The 19,400-nt window shown below is 35.1% G+C and overlaps 2 protein-coding genes across 2 annotated transcripts; one reads left to right on the top strand and one right to left on the bottom strand.

The window, feature by feature from the left end:
* The first annotated feature begins 208 nt into the window (after positions 1–208).
* Positions 209–13,115, top strand: LOC149479456 (uncharacterized). The gene is made up of 18 exons (XM_089708181.1): positions 209–460; positions 534–974; positions 1,307–1,334; positions 2,057–2,183; positions 2,678–2,715; positions 2,795–2,940; positions 3,184–3,301; positions 3,467–3,600; positions 3,818–3,940; positions 4,028–4,108; positions 4,652–4,812; positions 5,660–5,773; positions 6,219–6,336; positions 7,917–8,043; positions 8,867–8,954; positions 11,685–11,800; positions 12,035–12,194; positions 12,809–13,115. The coding sequence occupies exons 1-17, from the start codon at positions 341–343 to the stop codon at positions 12,187–12,189; spliced, it is 2,235 nt and encodes a 744-aa protein (XP_089564307.1). The 5' UTR covers positions 209–340; the 3' UTR covers positions 12,190–12,194; positions 12,809–13,115.
* Positions 13,116–16,466: 3,351 nt separating this feature from the next.
* Positions 16,467–19,284, bottom strand: LOC149479455 (uncharacterized). Its single transcript, XM_089707766.1, has 4 exons — positions 18,815–19,284; positions 18,138–18,496; positions 17,703–17,793; positions 16,467–17,315 (listed from the first exon to the last, which is right to left on the bottom strand). The coding sequence occupies exons 1-4, from the start codon at positions 19,067–19,069 to the stop codon at positions 16,971–16,973; spliced, it is 1,050 nt and encodes a 349-aa protein (XP_089563892.1). The 5' UTR covers positions 19,070–19,284; the 3' UTR covers positions 16,467–16,970.
* Between the last annotated feature and the right edge of the window lie 116 nt (positions 19,285–19,400).

The following is a 19,400-nucleotide window of genomic DNA, read 5'->3' as shown; positions in this document are numbered from 1 at the left end:
CCCCGCGCTCAAGGCCCGCGATAGAAGCTATGCAATAGCTTAAAAATCCCAAAATATCGCTATTTTATGTGAAAAAACCGCTTAATATACCACTTGCGGGATAAAATCGTGTTATGCGATCGTAGCCTATTTTTTTAAATCAAATTTATATTCTACTATATCTGTCATTTATATTTCTATATTGTTCTATGTTATCTGTTTCGAATTTTTTAATTACGCAAAGCCGCCATTTTGGCTACATTTACTGAATGGTGGTGAAATATTTTCAGTGGTTGTAAATAAAGAACCCTTTCATATTACATCCTAGATAATAATAGATATACAAAAATAACATCATACGATGTCAGACCGAAAAAAATCATTGGAAGAACTAAGAGTTATAGATTTACGCGCGGAGTTAGAGAAGCGTAACCTAGATAAAAGCGGCATACGCAGCGTGTTAATCCAGCGGCTATCCAAGGTAATAAAAAATAATTAATAAAACTCAATTCTTGCTTTAGCTCTATATAAAGTTAAATTAAATAATGTTTCAGCATTTACAAGAACAAGGGCATGATCCTGCTACTTACAAGTTTGATTTGAGTGGCAGTGATACAAAAACTCCAACCAAAAGGACTAGACGTACCGAAAGTTCTATAGAACCTGAGAACGAGGACTCTCCGGCAATGGAAGACATGATAGTTCAAGACACAGCCGGGGAAGATGAGGAACCAGAACAATCTGAAGTTTCTCAAAATGACGACGGCCCACAAGTAAAGGAAGAAATTATGGAGGTAGAAGAAAGTGAGAAGATAAATCGAAAACGGGAAAGTAAGGACGAGCCTGAGACAACACAGGCTAAGAAACCGTGCTTGGACCCAAGTATAGAGGATGAAACTGATAAGCAGGAAGAAGATCACAAAGGTGAAAATAATACAGATGCAGAAGACAGCATTAATTTAGACCTAGGTGAAGATGAACTCCTTAATGAAGAGGTATGTTTCTATGTCTTCAAGGTAGATTTTGTTCTACCATCCAGTAAATCAAAGATATCCAATGGTTATAGTACAATGGAGATGGAAGTAGATTAAAATTTGTATCAATAGATGGTGGATGGATGTACTATTAAAAATTACAATAGTTCACATTATACCTTTTGTATTTAATAAATTAAATATATTTTTTAATGGAGGTGACATTATTTATTCTTTTAATAGTCGCTGGAATCTAACAAATGTTGTTTTGAACTATTGCTTCTAATATATTAACTACTGTGCATACTTCATTGTAGAAATAAAAATTCATTTATTTTCTTTTTTATTTTCAGACTGATAACACTTCTAAAATTAAGAAAGGTAAGTGTGTATAACATTACAAAAGCTTAATCATTTAATATTTAAAATATTCCATTGACAGTATATTTCCATTATCATCACATATTTACCAAAAACCATATTATTATTTTACTTTACTTCCACTAACCAGAATGCATTACATCATCATTTACATTTTTAAACTTAAACATTTAAAATTGCTTGAATACTGTGTATGTAATAAAAATATATTTTGTTGTGAAGTGTTGCTGTTATATAAAGGAGAATTTCTTAATGGAAGATCACAATTGATAGCTATGGTGCTTATTGATATCCCCAGATGCAACACATTGGATGTGAACAAATAAAATGTGTAAATTTCTTGTACCAGAGAAGGAAGGACAGTGCAAAGAGCTCTGAAAGCTTTTATCATAGACTTGTTAATGAAAATACAAAAGCTTTCTCAATAAAAGCCTTGCTGGCACTTCTGTTTCCTTATGAGAAATTCTTTACTCCATCTCCGAGAGCTCATCAAATGTCCACTTGCTTTATTCTGGACATAACAAATCAGGCCATTATTGATCCATGTCATACAAGGCAATGGTGTTAATCTCAAATCGAGTTTTCAGGTGAAGACTATTTCAGTGTGTAAAGTGTTACAAGAGCAAGTGTATTTTGCTGAAACCACTATTAGAAGAAATGCAGGGCAGGCTGCTTTTTCAAGCGACCTGTGCTGGCCAATCTCACTATTGTCACTGACTTAGATGACGCGGTTCTGGACGACTCTACAGCGGCTGGAGACACCGAGACTACAGCAAATGAAGATGCCGTTCCTGACGATGCACCTTCAACTGAAAATCAACAAGTAACATCCGAAGCAGCAGCCACTAGGTTGGTGAACGCCGACAGACCGTCGCGACGCCGTCTTTGCGCACCTTTATACTTCGATACTCAATATTGTAAAAATATTTTCGTTATCACTACAAAGTTTTGCACCAACTAAGAAGAATTTTGCTGTTTGCTGCCTACACTGCAATGCATCGTTGTCGCCTCATCTGTATGGTCTTCGAGATCAGATTGAACATCACATGAAGAAAGAACCTGTTCAGCGTGGGAAGAAAGCCAGTTATTTGACAGCAAGATGAAGCTTTAATCTACTCGGGGACTTCAACTGCGGCTTCGTGGGATCATGGCATCATGAAGATGAACAACAAAATATTACGGTGGAGTAACGGTGCAAAACTTTGTAGATGACTTGAGTGTCTAAAAATTCTAAAATAGCCTTCATAACTTTAATAACTAGACAATGTTATCTTATCTGTCTGTAACTAAATAGCATAGTTCATATTGTCTTACCATTAAATAATCAAATATTTTCCTTTCAGCAATGATGATGGTGACAAAAACGAAAAAGATCAAAAAGGTAAATTCTGCTAATTACGTCATGTAAAAAAGTATTATAGACAATAAATAGAATTATATGAGATTTTTTTATATTGTAGATGATAAAGACAAAGATGGGGAAACTGATAAAAAAGAAAAGAAAGATGAAACAAAAGAGGGTGGTGCTCGGAATCTATGGGTCAGTGGTTTGTCAGGGGACACTCGTGCTAAAGACTTGAAGCAATTGTGCAGTAAACATGGAAAGGTAAATGAAAAAATGAAATTTATTACACTTAAAATTAACTGCTTTAGCTTTGTATTCATATAAATTTTAGCCAAACATAATATTTTAATATTTATTTTTCATGAAGTGTTATAAACATAAACAGTAAATAAATAAATTAAAACAAGCAACAGAAATGTGGATTGTTTGTGTCTAAAGTGACTTAGAATTTCATGTTTTATATAGATATAGATTATGAAAAAACAAAAATTTGTGAATTTTTAGGTAATTGGAGCAAAAGTAGTGACTAACGCCAGAACTCCAGGATCACGGTGCTATGGCTATGTGACCATGGCCAGTCCTCAAGATGCTGAGAATTGCATCAAAAATTTACATAGAACAGGTATGTAAATAGATTAAAATGTAACTAAATTTTATTTATTTACATTTTTTTCTAGAGCTGAATAAAGAATTTTTGATTTATTGAAGAATTAATCTTAAGCAATATATTTACTTTAACATATGCTAAGGTATTTGTAAGTATAAAAACGAAAAAATTTTTCCACAGAGCTACATGGGCGCATGATATCTGTGGAGAAAGCTAAGTCCGAGTCGGAGTCGTCGTCGCGTCGTCAAGCGTCTGCCGTGCGACAGGAGCGACGGCCCAGTAAAGAACGTAAAGAGGAGCCTAAAGAAAATGATGTAAGTTTATTTTATTGAACCATTGCCATAATACATCTTTATATCATTAGTCATAATACATATTATGTATTCAGTTTGTTGAGATTGAGAAATTTGTTTGTTTACTATTTTTCTGTACTTTAATAAAATAAATTGTTGTTTATTTTAAGACGTTACGACAGCCATATCGCATTTTTCTATAAAAAGTACTCAAAATTTTTTTATTTGGCACTTGCAGGAAAACCAAGAAAGTGTTGATAAACCAGGTGAACCGAAACAGAAGAAGGATGGTGATGTGTCCGGCGCCGAGAGCACACGATCAACATCACGCACTAGGGAAAAATCGCATCGGTCCGAAAAGGTAATACTTCTAGTACTTCTTTGCAATTTTTTCTTTTCAAATTTTAACAGTTGGTAACACGTGTTTCAATTTAAACATTTTGTTCAGGATGGAAAAGCTAGGCGCAGTACAAGAAGTCGAGAACGAAGACGCTCGCCTAAAGAAGTTCTGTCGTTTTCCAAAATATGGGTAAGCTTAAACAAAATAACATAATGAATGTTTCTTTTAATAAACTTTGATGCTTAAAATTACTTTATGACGTAAATATAGGATTACCTTTATGCACAAAAGTTTGCCTAATATTATTAGTATATCTTGTGTATGTATCGACAGTCTCGCAATATTAAACGGCACTATATATCATGGAAATTAGCATTTTATTTTGTGGCAACATGTTTCATTCTATTGCATTGCTCATTAAGAAATTGCCTATTACACACGCGTGGCAGAGTTTGAGGCCATTCTCCCATTTCGATACGCACAGGCGATTCAAGTATCCTGCAAGTCTCGGAGACTAGTCGCCGCGGAGTATCACACATACATTTGTATGTAAGCTCGCACACTACGCTACCGGTACACTGTATGTGAGATATTCCGCGGCGACTAGTCTCCGAGACTTACAGGATACTTGAATCGCCTGTACGTATCGCAATGGGAGAATGGCCTTAATAGCACAATATTATAGCGTGATTGTGAGTCCAGTTGTGTACGGTACGTTAATGGTGATAACAGAAGGAGCGCGACGTGGCGCGCGCTCGCGAGCGGTCGCGTGCGGCGCGCGAGGAGGAGCGCCGGCGCCGCGCCGCGGAGGACGCGCTGCGGGAGCGCGAGAGGCGGCAGCGCGAGGAGAAGCGCCGCCTCGCTATCGAGCGGGAGAAGCTGCGCGCTGAGAGGTACAGGCTTACGTATTATGTACTAGATTTCCACCTGCGGCTTCGCCCGCGTTTTCAAAGGAAAACACGCATAGTTCCCGTTACCCTGGGATTTCCGTGATAAAACCTATCCTATGTGTTAATCCAAGTTACCCTCTGTATGTGTGCTAAATTTCATTGTAATCGGTTCAGTAGTTTTTACGTGAAAGAGTAACAAACATCCATACATCCATACATCCTTACAAACTTTCGCCTTTATAATAGTATGTATTATGTACTAGCTGTGCCCCGCGGTTTTACCCGCGTTGCTCCGCTCCTGTTAGTCTTAGCGTGATGATATATAACCTATAGCCTTCCTCAATAAATGGGCTATCCAACACCGCAATAATTTTTCAAATAGTATTTTTTGAGATTATCGCGTTAAAACAAACAAACAAACTCTTCAGCTATATAATAGTTTATAGTAGTATAGATATCTGACTGACCGGTTGGCTTAGAGGTTGTGGGTTCGATTCCCACCCAGGGCAAATATTTGTGTGATGAACATAGATATTTGCTCTGTGTCTGGGTGCTAATTATCTATATAAGAAGATATATATTATCTATATATGGAAGAGCTGGTGCTATGTCAGCGCTAGGTTTGTTATTATTTACCTGTAGGTTCGACCGCGTGCTCAAAGGTATAGTCATAGGGATAGTCCGACAGAAAGACTTGATATTGTATTAAGTTTGTCAGAATTGTAGTGTAAACGACGCAACAGCTGTAGACTTATCTGCAAACTTCACATAATATAGTATTCAATTAAAAATGTTATTTAATTATGTTTCGCTTATCCTATTTGACATAATATATTTATTTTTGTTTAAGGGAAAAAATTGAACGTGAGAAGAATGAATTGTTGCGGCTAGAACGGGAGCGTCACAGGCTTGAGAGGGAGAAATTGGAGCTGGAGAGATTGGAACTCAAGAGGGAACAATTAAGGTTTGTAGCGTTTAATTAAATTTATTTTTGAGAAAATTTTATTTACTTAAAAATATTAAAAAATGATTTTTTTATTTCTAATATTATAGAAAAATTTCTAACGCCTGTATCTGTTTCCACTGTCTGCATAATGACTTCGTATAGAATAAATTGCTCAAGTAATTGGTTTGAAAAGCATTAAAAGATAATGAAAACATATTTAAACTAGCTTTCCGCCCGCGGCTTCGCCCGCGTTTTCAAAGAAAAACCCGTTCCCCTAGGATTTCCGGGATAAAACCTATCCTATGTCCTTTCTCGGATATCAAAATATCTCTATACCAAATTTCATGCAAATTGGTTCAGTACTTAAGGCGTGATTGAGTAACAGACAGACAGACAGAGTTACTTTCGCATTTATAATATTAGTATGGATAAATGATAACATTTAAATGTTTGTATATGTCAGGTTAGAGGAAGAGCGTCGTAAGCGCGGCTACGAAGGCAGCTACCGCAAGGCGGGCTCCCCGCCCGAGCCCGCGTACGAGCGGGACGCACGACACAAACGGGCTCCACCGCCGCCATTGGTCAGTTTTTATTTGTTTTTAAGTTTCACTTCAGACACGTGTGCTCGGCACACAGTCTCTTTTTTTTAATATAATTTTTTTATGAAAACCGCATAATTGTTACCAGGTAAGTAACAACAAATAGTACTGGGTGATAACTGGTTGATAAAAACTAATGTGGAATTTATCAACTAAATAAATAGGGATCGATAAAATGGCTGCCAGACAAACAGATTATCATCTGTGTATGTGTTTGTGTTTACGGTGCATTTACATCAAACAAGCGAATGATAATTCTAAAACCTATGCCAAATTCTTAGTGTAAATTGTAAATAATTAGCGAGCGTGCCGCGGCAGCGGCCGGCGACTGCCAGAAGCGAATCGCTTTTTAGAAAATAAATACTTATAATAATATAGTAGGATCACGAAATGATCAATCATTTCATGAAATGAGCAAATCTACGATATGGCCACAACATGTGCACCATTAGAAATATATGCTTCTGTTCGCGGTTCAATTAACCTATCACGCGTCTGGCGCACAGCCGGCACCGATCCCGATAGTGTCAAGGGAGTTCACGAAATCTAGCTTTTTTATGACTACCGAGTTTGAAAATTTTATTTACCCTATTGTTCTATAATTATATGCCATGTATTATATATTTTTGGAAAGAGGAAGAAACTAGTTATAGCATAAAAATGTAATCATGACGATATATTTTTTCTATAAAATTATAAAAAAATGATTTTCTTTTGTTTTAATTTTAATTGCTTACATACTAACACTTACATGATAATGCTGAGTCATCAAATGATCATATTCACGTTTTCATATCACTACACGATTGCCAAATACATTCACTTATATTTTCACACATTTAACACAACGTATTTCACTATGAATAATAACAAATCTCCATTATTCACAAACAAGAAAAAAAGCGCCATTTTGCGTCTTCCGCACTGAAAAGTTGAGACACTTTTTCACTGAGTATTCTTCAAATATCCCTAAAACCAATATCATAAACGTATTCTACGTAAAATTTCCAGTAATATACGTCTCAATTATCACTCATCTAATTATTCCTCTCGGCATAATTCACAATCCAAATATTCGTTGAACAAGACAAATGTCACAAACTATGGCCGATGACGCAACTCAATCAATGATTCACTTTATTTTTTTATTTTGTGGTTTTGGTCTCTATTGCCTGTCTCGGAGTCGTGTCGATTCGAATTATAAATGTTTAAGGCATAGAGAAATATTTTTTATACTGGAAACATTCACTTGTAATTCACTACAGATGGCCTTCAATGTCACGGGCCGCGTTAGGCACAGAGTTTGTGCGCAGTACACTACAGTACAATTTGCGTTACGACACAAATATTGTGCGTAGAACATGTCACGGGTTAAACTGCACAGCAGGCCGAGACAAATGTCAGAGAATAGAATAACGCTATGGAATAGAAACTGCTATCGCTAATTATTAACATAAGCTCATTTGAATAAATATTGAATTATAAAAATTTTACAATTGAAATTTGATAAAATATTTTCGTTTCAATTTTCAATTATAATTTGACTAATAATAATGTAATAGGCGTCCCGCGGCAGTCAGTTCGAGGCGCCCCCACCGCCGCGCTTCGACATGGCGAGCTACGAGCGCAGCGCCGACAAGCGGGACCGCGACCGCGACTACAAGCGGGACTATCCGAGACACGTGTCCTGTGAGTGAATGAACATGTACACATTTACTTACTCATTTACTACATGTTATACCAAATAATGAAATAATGAATGTATTAATTTATTGAACTATGAATCTCAAGCCAATTTTAACTGATGGATTAATATTTTATTAATGTAAGTAGTTATAAATACATACTTATACCATATAGGCTACAGGCCCATGTTGAAAAAGTTATGGGTCATTTGAACCACCAGGTGACCTATCTAGAACGATATAAGAGCACAGATGGCGTACAAAAATAGTGGTCCACAAAGTCGGAATTTATTTTAATTTTCCGACAATTGCCGGGGTAAATTTCATCATTTAATTTTGTACGGCATCTGTGTCATACTATTTCAATACTGCTTTTAATCCATTGTTCCGCAACGCCGTACAAAACTCATGGAGACAAGGGGAAAAAAATCTCTACCTGTACTTTCGAATTCTCATCTGCACTCAGGTGGACAGCTTACAAGTGACGGCATAGTGCTGAATCTTATTATTTTATGCTCTTATATCGTTCTAGATAGGTCACCTGGTGGTTCAAATGACCCATAATTTTTTCAACGTGGGCCTGTAGTCGAATATAAGTTAGTATTTATAATTATAACCTACAATAATTTGAAAATTGACTGACAGTGTATTTGCTAATTTCGATTTTTTTTTCACACAAAAGATTATAATTTAACAGTGACAAAATTATGTACGATATTAAGACAATTAATATTCTTATATTCTACTGAAGAAGTAAATTTAAGATGTATTATTATTTATTACGCAAGTTTTAAGTACGTTATTAATTTTTTTGTTATAAATTTTAGCTGGTAACATGAAATACCCCAGCAATGGCACAACCAATGACGACACAAGGCAACCGATGCCACCAGGCACAAGGCCGAAAGAGCCAAGGTAAGGAAACAAATCAACTTTCTTAAGAAAATTACATTATTGTATATTCGATTCAAGCGCGGATCCAGGGGGGGGGTCACGGGGTCATGACCCCCCCCTGGGCTAGGTCTACGAACTAAGTGGACCACTAATTTAATATTAACTTTTTTAAATTAACAAATTAATACTGTTCAACATGATGTTTTTATTGAATTTTGAGACATAAAAGTAATACAGAACAATGAAATCAATTACAAACGGTAACGGAAGAGAATATAACAAAAATTATAGAAAAAGTTTATTAGGGTCGACCTGTGGTCGTAATTTAAGGCCAAAAAACAGGTTTTTCGATTTTTGAAAAAATCTATAACTGCGGAATAAAGTGTAATGGTAAAGTTGTATGTAATTTTTTTTTTTTCTACAACTTTTGCTGTTACACTTTTCACACAAAACCTCAAATATCGAAATATCCCAGTTCGTGGATAAGACATAAAATAGCAATTTTTTTTTAAATGAACAATAGAAAATACAGTCAAATTACAACAAAAAATCGGCCAAATGCGCGTCGGACTCGCGCACCGAGGACTCCGAGCAAACATATTTTTTCATTATGTTGTAACTTGTATCTTACAAATACAATTTTGTTTAAAGGATTTTTTTCTTTATCTGTGCTTGTAAGTGCTTAAGTCGTTGCTTTTAACCAAATTTCAAAACTGTGTTCACGGGAAGAACCTTGTAGGTTTTGATTGATGATTCCCTTGCAATTATAGTTGCGAATTACAGAATATGCGGCTCTAATTGCTTTTTCTTCAGATTGCGTTGACATAGAATTTGAATTAAATAACAGATTTAAGTTATTATAGACCTGAGTTCTGATGTGAATATCAATTAAATACATGTAGACGTTCATGAGTAATGGGATTGTTAGTTTAAAATGATTTAAAAAATATATTTTTATTTAATTTAATTAAATAATTAGGGTTTTCGCAGTTATTACTACATCTGTGCTATAACACAATACTTTTTACTCAATTTCAAGACTGTGTTTACGGGACAGGGTGCTTCCTGCAGGTATTGATTCCCTTGCTAATGTCGAAATCCTACGGTCTACGGTCCCTTGATGCTGTGAAAAATTCAAACGTTTTAGCCAACGCAATCAAAAGATGCAGCTGTAAATGCTGAAATTTTTCGCAAAATTCGACACTCCCTAAGAAATCAAAACCTACAGGGTAGTTCCCGAGTACACAGAGTCATAAAATTTAGTACAATCAAACGTATAATAACGCAGACTAGCTTACCACCCGTGGCTTCGCCCGCTTTCTCTATAACCTTATAAATATTACTATTCCCCTTGAATCACTCTATCTTTAAAAAAAACTGCATCGAAATTCGTTGCGTAGTTTTAAAGATTTAATCATACATAGGGACATAGGCACAGAGACAACAACTTTGTTTACTAATTGCGAAAAGCATCAATTTTTTCTTAGATTATAATATAAAAAAAATATTTTTAAAATTTTTTAACTTAGGTACAACCCTGTTACTCATGAACGCTGTATTAACTGACAATATGTATTAACTTGATATTCATACCAAAAACTCAAGTCTATAATACCTTTACGCTATAATAAAATAATTAAACTTCTATGTCAACGAATCAGACGATACAGCCGTAAATGCCGAAAAATTTCGCAAATTTCGACATTATCGCAAGGGAATCAAAATCTATAGGTATTGTGCTACTTGTGTCAGCACAGATGGAGGAAAAATTTCTAAAACATACATTTCATGCTTATCAACATTCGCAAGTGTTGCCAGCACAGTTGCCAGGAATCAAAACCTACAGGGTACTTCCCGTGAACACAGAATCTTGATATTTAATCTTTATTTAATAGAAACTTACGTCTTATAGCACAGATAAAAGAAAAATTGCAAAAAGCATAAATTTAATATTAAAACATATAAAAATGTTTGTACGGAACTCTTGGTTCGCGAATCCGACTCGCACTTGACCAATTTTTTTTAAATCTACGTATCAATTAAATTACCAAAATATAGCTTTTGAAAATTGCCCACGTCTATGTGACCCCCCCCTGGCACTAAGGCTGGATCCGCCCTTGATTCGATTCTAGTTTTAATTTGCTTTCATACGATAATCGAACGAGTAATTGAAACACAGTAACAAATCTTTTTATAAAACTTTATTAAAGTACTCCAAAAGTTATAAAATTTTACAGGTACATTTAAAAAATTGTCCCTCTCGCTTCAAACGTAACATATCTATGTATTGCACGAAAATTATCCAATTTTTAAATTTTGACGTGATAACGTTTTTAAAATCGTTTTAGTCGGGTGACATGTTCAAAAACTTGTGTCACACCAAAACCTCACGAGCGCGATCGCAGGTATAACGAGAGAGAGACGGACCGATCTCCCGTCTCATCTCGAGCGCTGCCACCAATAAGACGTTATCACGTAAACATCTCGATCGTGAACGTACTTTACAAACAACCAATTTTTTGAAGTGAAAACTTCTTTAGCGGCGTTGAGCACTTTTTCTGTAATGGGTATAAAATCTTAAACTCGCGTCAGGACACGTGACCTGATCGAAAAAGCGTAAGACGGATACCATTCCAAATATCAAACATGCTCAACGTTAATAATCAAGTTTTCACTTCTGTCGGCACTCCCGGAGTGCAACTCGTCTTTTTTTTATTACAATCAACAAATATCTAAATGCTAATGTTGCAGCCGCACATACGAGTCTCGCGACGCGCGCCAGTACCGACCGTCGCCGCCGAGCAAGCCGGAGGCACGCAATTGGAACGCCTCCACCAGGTATCCAGATGCGGCCGCGCCCGCTAAAGGTACAAAAAATATAAACAAGACTACATGCCATGTTTAATGTTAGTTCGAGATTGTGTTATTTTTATAATATATATTAGAGTTTGTGGGAACAGATCAAGTATGCAAAAATCTTTCGTTAGCACTTCCCAAAGCAGGAGCGCAGAGTCGGAAAGAGTAGTCATTACTATATGTAACAAGCGTGATTGTGAGCCTAGTTAATTGTATGTCAATGTAACCAACACACGTGTCAACAGGGAGTGCGAGCAGCGATCAGGCGTGGTCGGGCAGCGGTGAGGCGCGCTACGGCTCGTACGAAGCTCGCTACCCGCCCGCCTACCAGCCGCCACCACCCGGCGCCGCTTACCCCGACCGCTACCCGCAGCCGAGGGACTACGCGCGCAAGTACTAGCGCACGTGAGTACGGTCCCTGTACCCCGTGTCTACGGCTCGTACGAAGCTCGCTACCCGCCCGCTTACCTTTTTTCTTTTTTTTTGTGGTGTTTCTCAATGTTAGCCAGAAGGGCTTCTACATTTTAACGCGGACGCGCGCCCGCCTACCGTACGCGTCGCCTGTGTACTGTAGTCTGCATCTCTGCCGTCGTAGACTACCTATATTAATTGAAAGAAATACAGCAACTTTCTCGCCACATATCAAAATTGTTGGTGAATTGTTGTTCTACAAATGTAGGTATATGATTCGATGAAATGTATTGGAACAGAAATTGTTTTATTGATAGACTGACTGACAATGTACGACCCGACCCTACTATGGGATACGCAAAATTTTGCCCATGCTTTTATAGTGTAGGTGAGCCTTAAAATGGATTTAAAAACCAATTAGATAGGTTACATTCATTTCAATGAAAAATTTGTATTTTTTGGATCAGAGCTATTTTGTTAGAAATGTACTATATATTATATCCTAGATAAGAAATTAAAAAAAAATGTCGACTAGTTAACTGTTGTTTTTCATCTATTATTTTTTCGAGAACAATTTTCATATTTTTAACCTATTTTTTATTTTATAGGATTAGTTCCAAGAGCCGGCACACCACACACGGGATCGCATTGGACATTTTTCAAAACTCATCTTGGTGCATTCCTGAAAGTACAACAAGAATTATACTTGGAATGTGTAGTTGTTGATAAGTAAAATTTGATATACAAAAATGTGTGTGATTATCTAGTTAAGATATAAATATTCTTTACCATTAATTTGTTATAATTCATAATTACTATTATGACTACTGTTATGACAGTAAAATTAGGATAAAACTTGTAATATATTGGATTATGCGCACTTAAAAGGGTGAATAAAAGAAAGCATAAAACTAACAGTTGTTTTATTTATCTCCCATTATAAATGGTACAGTGTCTAGTCTGACCCTGTATTTATATAAAACTAATTTTAGCGTTTAAGGATTCGATCACTACCAACGACGACGACGACCACGACCAAAATTTCCATTCAGCCGAAATTTGTTCAAAGTAAAATACCTATGTATGTATTAAAATTCCCCGTCATACCAGTATGTACTTATAAATAAAAAAGTTTTCGAGGTCAATAATATACAGGGTGGCCCAAGAAGTAGTGATACAATCCGTGTTTTCCAATTACAGCACTAGAGCGCATTATGCGGCAAAATGCTTAACGTTGAATGTTCCAACCAAATTAATATAAGTATGGATGAAGGTACAAACTCTATGAATATTTTTTTGTTCAACACTGAACTTAGCGCAACCTGCTGGTGCATTTCACGTTCCAATTAAGCATCAGCATAATTCGGCATTGTGCGCCACTGAGTCGCATTATGCTCTGTAATTGGAAAACAGCCTGAACCTGGGAGGTAGAGGACCTACAAAGTCCTCGTCTTCACGAGAGAATGCCACAATTTGGACGAATTAATCTGAAAATTGAGAGTAGCAGAAGAAACCATTAAAAATAAAAGTGCGGTCAGACGTTTGAAAGACAACTTTTTCCGGTGATGTCGCACTTGCATTGAGTAACAGGGGGCGTCAATTTAAAAATTTCTTGTAATTAAACACCTTGTAATTGGATTTACTTTGTTTTTGTTTTAAACCCTCGTCTGTCGGAACAAAGATCTGTGCCAAATCATCGTCAGTTGGAAATATTGTGGCAGGCAGATATAGTTTAAATCTGCATAAACGACTAGAGTTGTTAACATTTTAATAATATGTTTCAACTAGATCTTCACTAACTACCTAATTAGAAATTACATATTATAAAATATTTCAAATAAAATACTAGGTAGGTAAATCCTTTTTGAAAAGGGTATAATTTAAATGCAAAATAGGTAATTTTGATTTAGAATAGGTACAAATCCTACTAATTTTTTATGGGGAATAATAAAACGAGCGACTGAAAATAAAGTGAGCGACTGATTATGAGGTACTGATTTAATAACTTGAGCGGTATGAATTTGAGTAACTTAATCGACAAATAAACTAAACAAGCAACGAATATTAGTTGATAATAAAATACAGATTGAGCGTACTAAAGGAGGATTGTGATTAATCCATTTGATATATTAGAATTCTAACTGTGTGATAATATTACTATATGAGCGACTAAATTACTAGTTGAGCGAATAGATTATTAAGTGAGCGACTAAATTACGCTCATCTAGAGCGACTAAAAACACTAGAATAAATTGTTCAAATAGTTATTTGATAAAAGTTTCAAAAACAAATTGAACTGATAGTACCTACTCTGTCCATTATAGTATAAAGTATTTTTCAAAGTGATTTTTCTATTCGAAATACTTACCTCGATTAAGATAAAATGCCACTCAGTATAAATAAACCATATGCCAAATAATGAATATAATACAAGACGTAATTTTGTCACTCAAACAATTAATATTAGGTCGCTCAAATATTATGAAGCTGCTCATTTTGTATTTTATGTAACGCAAATTAATGTTTGTTAGTTGCTGATCTATTAATTTTTCATCGCTCGCAGTCAGTCGCTCACTTAGTAATTCTGTTACCCCAATTAATTATTTTTGATAATTAAAACTTTAATTTACAGTCACTCGTTTAAATACTACCCATTTTTTATCTGCAAAAGTTTGTGAGGATAGATGTTTTAGTTGGTAATCAAGTTTTACTCTTTTACGTAAATACTACTGAAACCGATAATACAATGAAATTTGGTATGTTGGTAGGTAGCTGAAGACCCAGAACAAGACAGTCTAGGTACTATTTATCTCGGAAAGCCCACAGCAGCGGTAACTATGCGGGGTTTTCTTTGAAAACGCGGGTGAAAATCTAGTATTTCTAATAAATCACACATTCCAAATAAAATAAATTATACAGTTTAGGATAGGAAACAGACCAAAATAAAACACCAAATTTATTTGATATATCGTTTATTGTTAACAACATAGTTTTTCAAATGTTTCGCAAATATTTTTGTCATAGAACGTTGTCAAGGCGGATGTAGGAAGTATGATGACCTCTCGTTTCATCATGTACCATGTTATGACCATCCCAAGTCATGCTTTCAATAAAATCAGATCTCATGATACATTATTCAATGTATTATCATAGGGAGCTCTAAATTGACTGCTAAGATTGACTGGAACACTATTCCGAATAATTTAACTTTGGATGGAACGTCAATACCTTTCAGTGACTCTGTTAAGAACCTTGGCATTCACTTTGACGCAAATATGACTTGGAAGGTTCACCTCGAAGTCGTTCGCAAAAAGTTGTTTGGCGCTGCAGGCTCAATACGCAGGCTGCGCAATTTCCTGCCCATACCAACTAGGATTTCCCTTGCAGAGTCCTTACTCTTCCCCATCCTTGATTACGCCGACTCCTGTTATCCCGATTTAACCGAGAAACAACTCGATTATCTAGAGCGCCTTCAAAATCTGTGCATCCGATTCGTATTTGGTCTCCGCAAATACGATCACGTATCCAATTTCCGCAAAAAACTTGAATGGCTTCCTATACGTTTTCGCCGGTATACTCATATGCTGCATTTATTATACGGTATCTTATTCGATCCTAAGACCCCCTCCTATCTTAAAGAAAATTTCAAGTTTCTCAACGAACATTCCTTAACTCTCCGTTCCTCTAACCTTTTAACCTTAAGTATTCCTTCCCACCGTTTTAATTTCTTTCACTCCTCCTTCACTGTCTCCGTCATTAACCTCTGGAATTCGTTACCCGAAGAAATAAGACGTGCTGAATCGATTTTTACTTTCAAAAATAAAGTTAAAAACTATTATAGTAAACTGTCGCAGGCCAATTGTTAACCCTCTTGTTTATTGTATATGCTTATATGTATGTATGTATATTTATGTATGTATTTATATATGTATGTGTCCTTATATATATATATATATATATATATATATATATATTATATACATTATATTATCTGTGTAAGTATATAATATTTATAATACAGGTATATATGTATGTATTTACTATGTAGTTATAGTATATAAATATTATTCTGATTCATGCACTTTTATTTATTATGCACCACCATGATTAAGTTAACTATTTTCCTCGACTTTTTTGGGTTGCCTGGTAGAGATCGCTGCCAGCGATAAGGCCGCCTACTGTACATTGATCAATTTATTGTTAAGTTTATAAAATGTATCATATCTGGTGTACAATAAAGTATTTTTCATTCATTCATTCATTCATTATTCAAATCAGCAATATTATTATAGATGGGAAAAATTGTATAATGAAGCAATTACATGTTAGCAGTTAGATAAAACAACCAAAAATCAAAGGTTCATTCATTTTAATAAGCATGATTATTTTAAAATTATTATATTACTATCTAATGTACTTAAAAGTCTCACAATTTCTACGAAATTTAATTTCGTTAGACATTTTAAATGTATACCTATATTATGTTCTTAGATCAATATGGCTTTGAATAAAAATAAGATTTGCATGTCACAAAGCATTTTGGTTAAGTATACCTACGACCGTTACGTCACACTATATAATTTAAACGCAATTAAGGAATTGATCTTTCGTACATATTTTCGTCAAAACATTTAGTTTTAATATGTTAAGATACATAACATATTATTTTACAACCAATTAAACTTGCCTAATATGTAAATGCAGGTAAAACTAGGTATAAGAAAGAATAAAAATCAAACGCACTACCACCATATTATTTGGGTATAAAATTTAATAAACTACGGGTTCGTAATTGAAACCAAGATTATTATTAAGATTTTCGATAAACAATGAAGAAAGAGTTGGTATGATATTTTCATTATGTGAAAATTGACTGAACTGTTTCGACCATAAATCGTTATCTCTTTGCGGCGCTGGTTCGTTAATATCTACGTCAAGATTCTTCAACGCTGTAATAGCATCTTCCTGACCCTGAACAGCAGCTAGTCGTAGAAGGCGGGTTGCGGTTGTGGTGTCCCTATTTAGACCACCTCGAGCTTGTGCATAGTAAATGCCGAGGTTATAAAGTGCCCCTGGGTGTTGCAAGGCTGCCGCTGACCGATATAGCTCCATTGCCTGAAGATTTATAAAATTTAAATTTATTTTTTATATTAAAAGCAAAACAATGTTTCTGTAAGCAATCATACAGTATGTATTATATTTTTAGATATCAAAAGGGGGTTGGGGTAAATATTATATTCTACAATATAATTTAAGTTTTCAATGAATACAACTGCCTCACAGTCAACAGAAGCAGTCAATCATAAAGTCTATTTACAAATTGAGGGTAGTTGGGTTGATCATTGAACTCTATATTGAACAAGTTGTTTGTGTTTATATGTTTGTTTGTCCTTTGTTCATGTTGCAATGAGAGATTTTATGATATGATTTTAATACATAGGCATTTCCTTCGACTTCTGTTGGTGAGGTTGTGTGACAAGATAGAAACTATAATATACTTACTGCTTTCTCATCTGCTTCTACTCCAAGACCCAATTCATAGCAAAGGCCCAAATTGTAAAGGGCAGGAGGGTGATTTCTATTGGCTGCTGACCTGGTGAAGATTTGTTTTATATTTAAAATTTTATTCACAAAGAAACACTATGATGTGTATTATTTTATCATTTAAACAATACCAAGGATATGGTCTTTTAGCTTATAAATTTAGTACTATTTGAATGTGACATGCTCTCTTTATTTGGTTTACAATTATCTAAAATCTCAGATGAAACTTGAAATATAATCTAGATAAAGCAAGGGCCCAATAATAATAACTCTTGAATTACTCATTTAATATAATTAAATGTTTAAAGAATACATAGTCACTTTTAATATCTTCAATTAAGTAGTATTTACTATATATTATTATGTAGCATTGTATAAAAATACAAAACATACCTCAACAAGTTCAAGCCATCCTGATGATGACCACTTTCAATTGCTGCTAAGCCCAATTTATTTTCAATTGAATTGAGCACCTCTCCCAAGTCACCATCTGAACTTTCCGAGCTATTCTTACTGGCACTTGCATTCTCTTGCTTATCTCCACTGTGATCATTTGAAATCAAATGTACAGTAGAGGCTTTTGCAGTATGTACCTCATAGCCTGCTTCTAAACTCTTGATATTCCGGTTTTTAATGGGTTGAAAGGATTCTAGCAATGTGTTAGTTGGTGTGCATTTAGTCTGTTTGAAATGATCCTTAAGCTTCCAGTGGATAAGTTGCCCGGAGTACCATCCAAAAACTAATGCACTACTCTGTAAAGGAGTGAAACAAGCTTTCTTAAATTAATTTATTTTAATTTATAACCCATTTCTTTATCTTAAGATTGATACAATTTTAACAAAAAGGAACAATTGAAATCAGACTATGAATTGCTAAATTCCAAATTTACATTTTGGTATTAATGACCAACGCCATCAGTGACCATTAAAAATCAGGTTTATCAACAAGTAAAAGTAAGGATAGCAAGTGACATATTGCGCCCAAAATCAATATGTTTATTATTATAAATACAAATCGTGCTATCGTCGTAGACTTAAATTTGAGAGGACTGATAAAAACGTAATGCTTACCCATGTAATGGCACCGATCCAAGTACAATTCAAATTATCAAAATTCCATCTTTTACTGTTGGTATCATTATCATTTTGATACGAGTTCCAGGGTTTACGTGATGTGAACCAACAACAAGGAGTATTGGACCTCTTGTTAACGTCGTCAGATAATCCATTTGATGAATTGACTACACCACCACAACTGCGTTTATCAAAATGATTAGCACTCCTCTCTAATGAGTCCCTCAGTCGCCGCGTTACATATTTCCACATTGTGATAACGTGTAAAAACTATTCAGTTTAAAGTTTAGCCATTTTATTTGGATACATCATAAAACTATTTTGAGAGAGGTATCAAACAAATATATGAATGGAAAATCGGAGGCCGACAGTGTAATCACTTAACGAATAGTGGAGAGTGGAGACGATTATTATAAATTATTTTGGTAAATTTGGCGTATGATTATGACAAGTTACAACCGTCAACCACGGGCCACAGATTACAAAAAACTATTTTTGTCTTAGATTATATTTTTGTGAGAAAATAATGTCATTTTGACATATTTTTGAGTGAGATGCGGCCATAGAGATACGGCATGTGTCA

This window comes from Colias philodice, chromosome 20 (genome assembly GCF_061535455.1).
Source record: "Colias philodice isolate Cphi_HAF_F1 chromosome 20, ilColPhil1 Martin Lab GWU primary, whole genome shotgun sequence".
In the NCBI taxonomy this organism is placed as follows: domain Eukaryota; kingdom Metazoa; phylum Arthropoda; class Insecta; order Lepidoptera; family Pieridae; genus Colias; species Colias philodice.
The sequence above is the reverse complement of the archived record's forward strand: the minus strand, read 5'-3'. Positions and strand labels throughout refer to the sequence as shown.

Bases quoted from the DNA above. Each gene is read 5' to 3' on its own strand.
- LOC149479456 (XM_089708181.1), top strand. From the start codon at position 341: ATGTCAGACCGAAAAAAATCATTGGAAGAACTAAGAGTTATAGATTTA. The intron at 3,601-3,817 runs GTAAGTTTATTT...TGGCACTTGCAG, and splicing joins AGGAGCCTAAAGAAAATGAT to GAAAACCAAGAAAGTGTTGA. The intron at 4,813-5,659 runs GTACAGGCTTAC...TTTTTGTTTAAG, and splicing joins GAGAAGCTGCGCGCTGAGAG to GGAAAAAATTGAACGTGAGA.
- LOC149479455 (XM_089707766.1), bottom strand. From the start codon at position 19,069: ATGTGGAAATATGTAACGCGGCGACTGAGGGACTCATTAGAGAGGAGT. The intron at 18,497-18,814 runs GTAAGCATTACG...ACTCCTTTACAG, and splicing joins GGATCGGTGCCATTACATGG to AGTAGTGCATTAGTTTTTGG. The intron at 17,794-18,137 runs GTATGTTTTGTA...AATCTTCACCAG, and splicing joins GATGGCTTGAACTTGTTGAG to GTCAGCAGCCAATAGAAATC.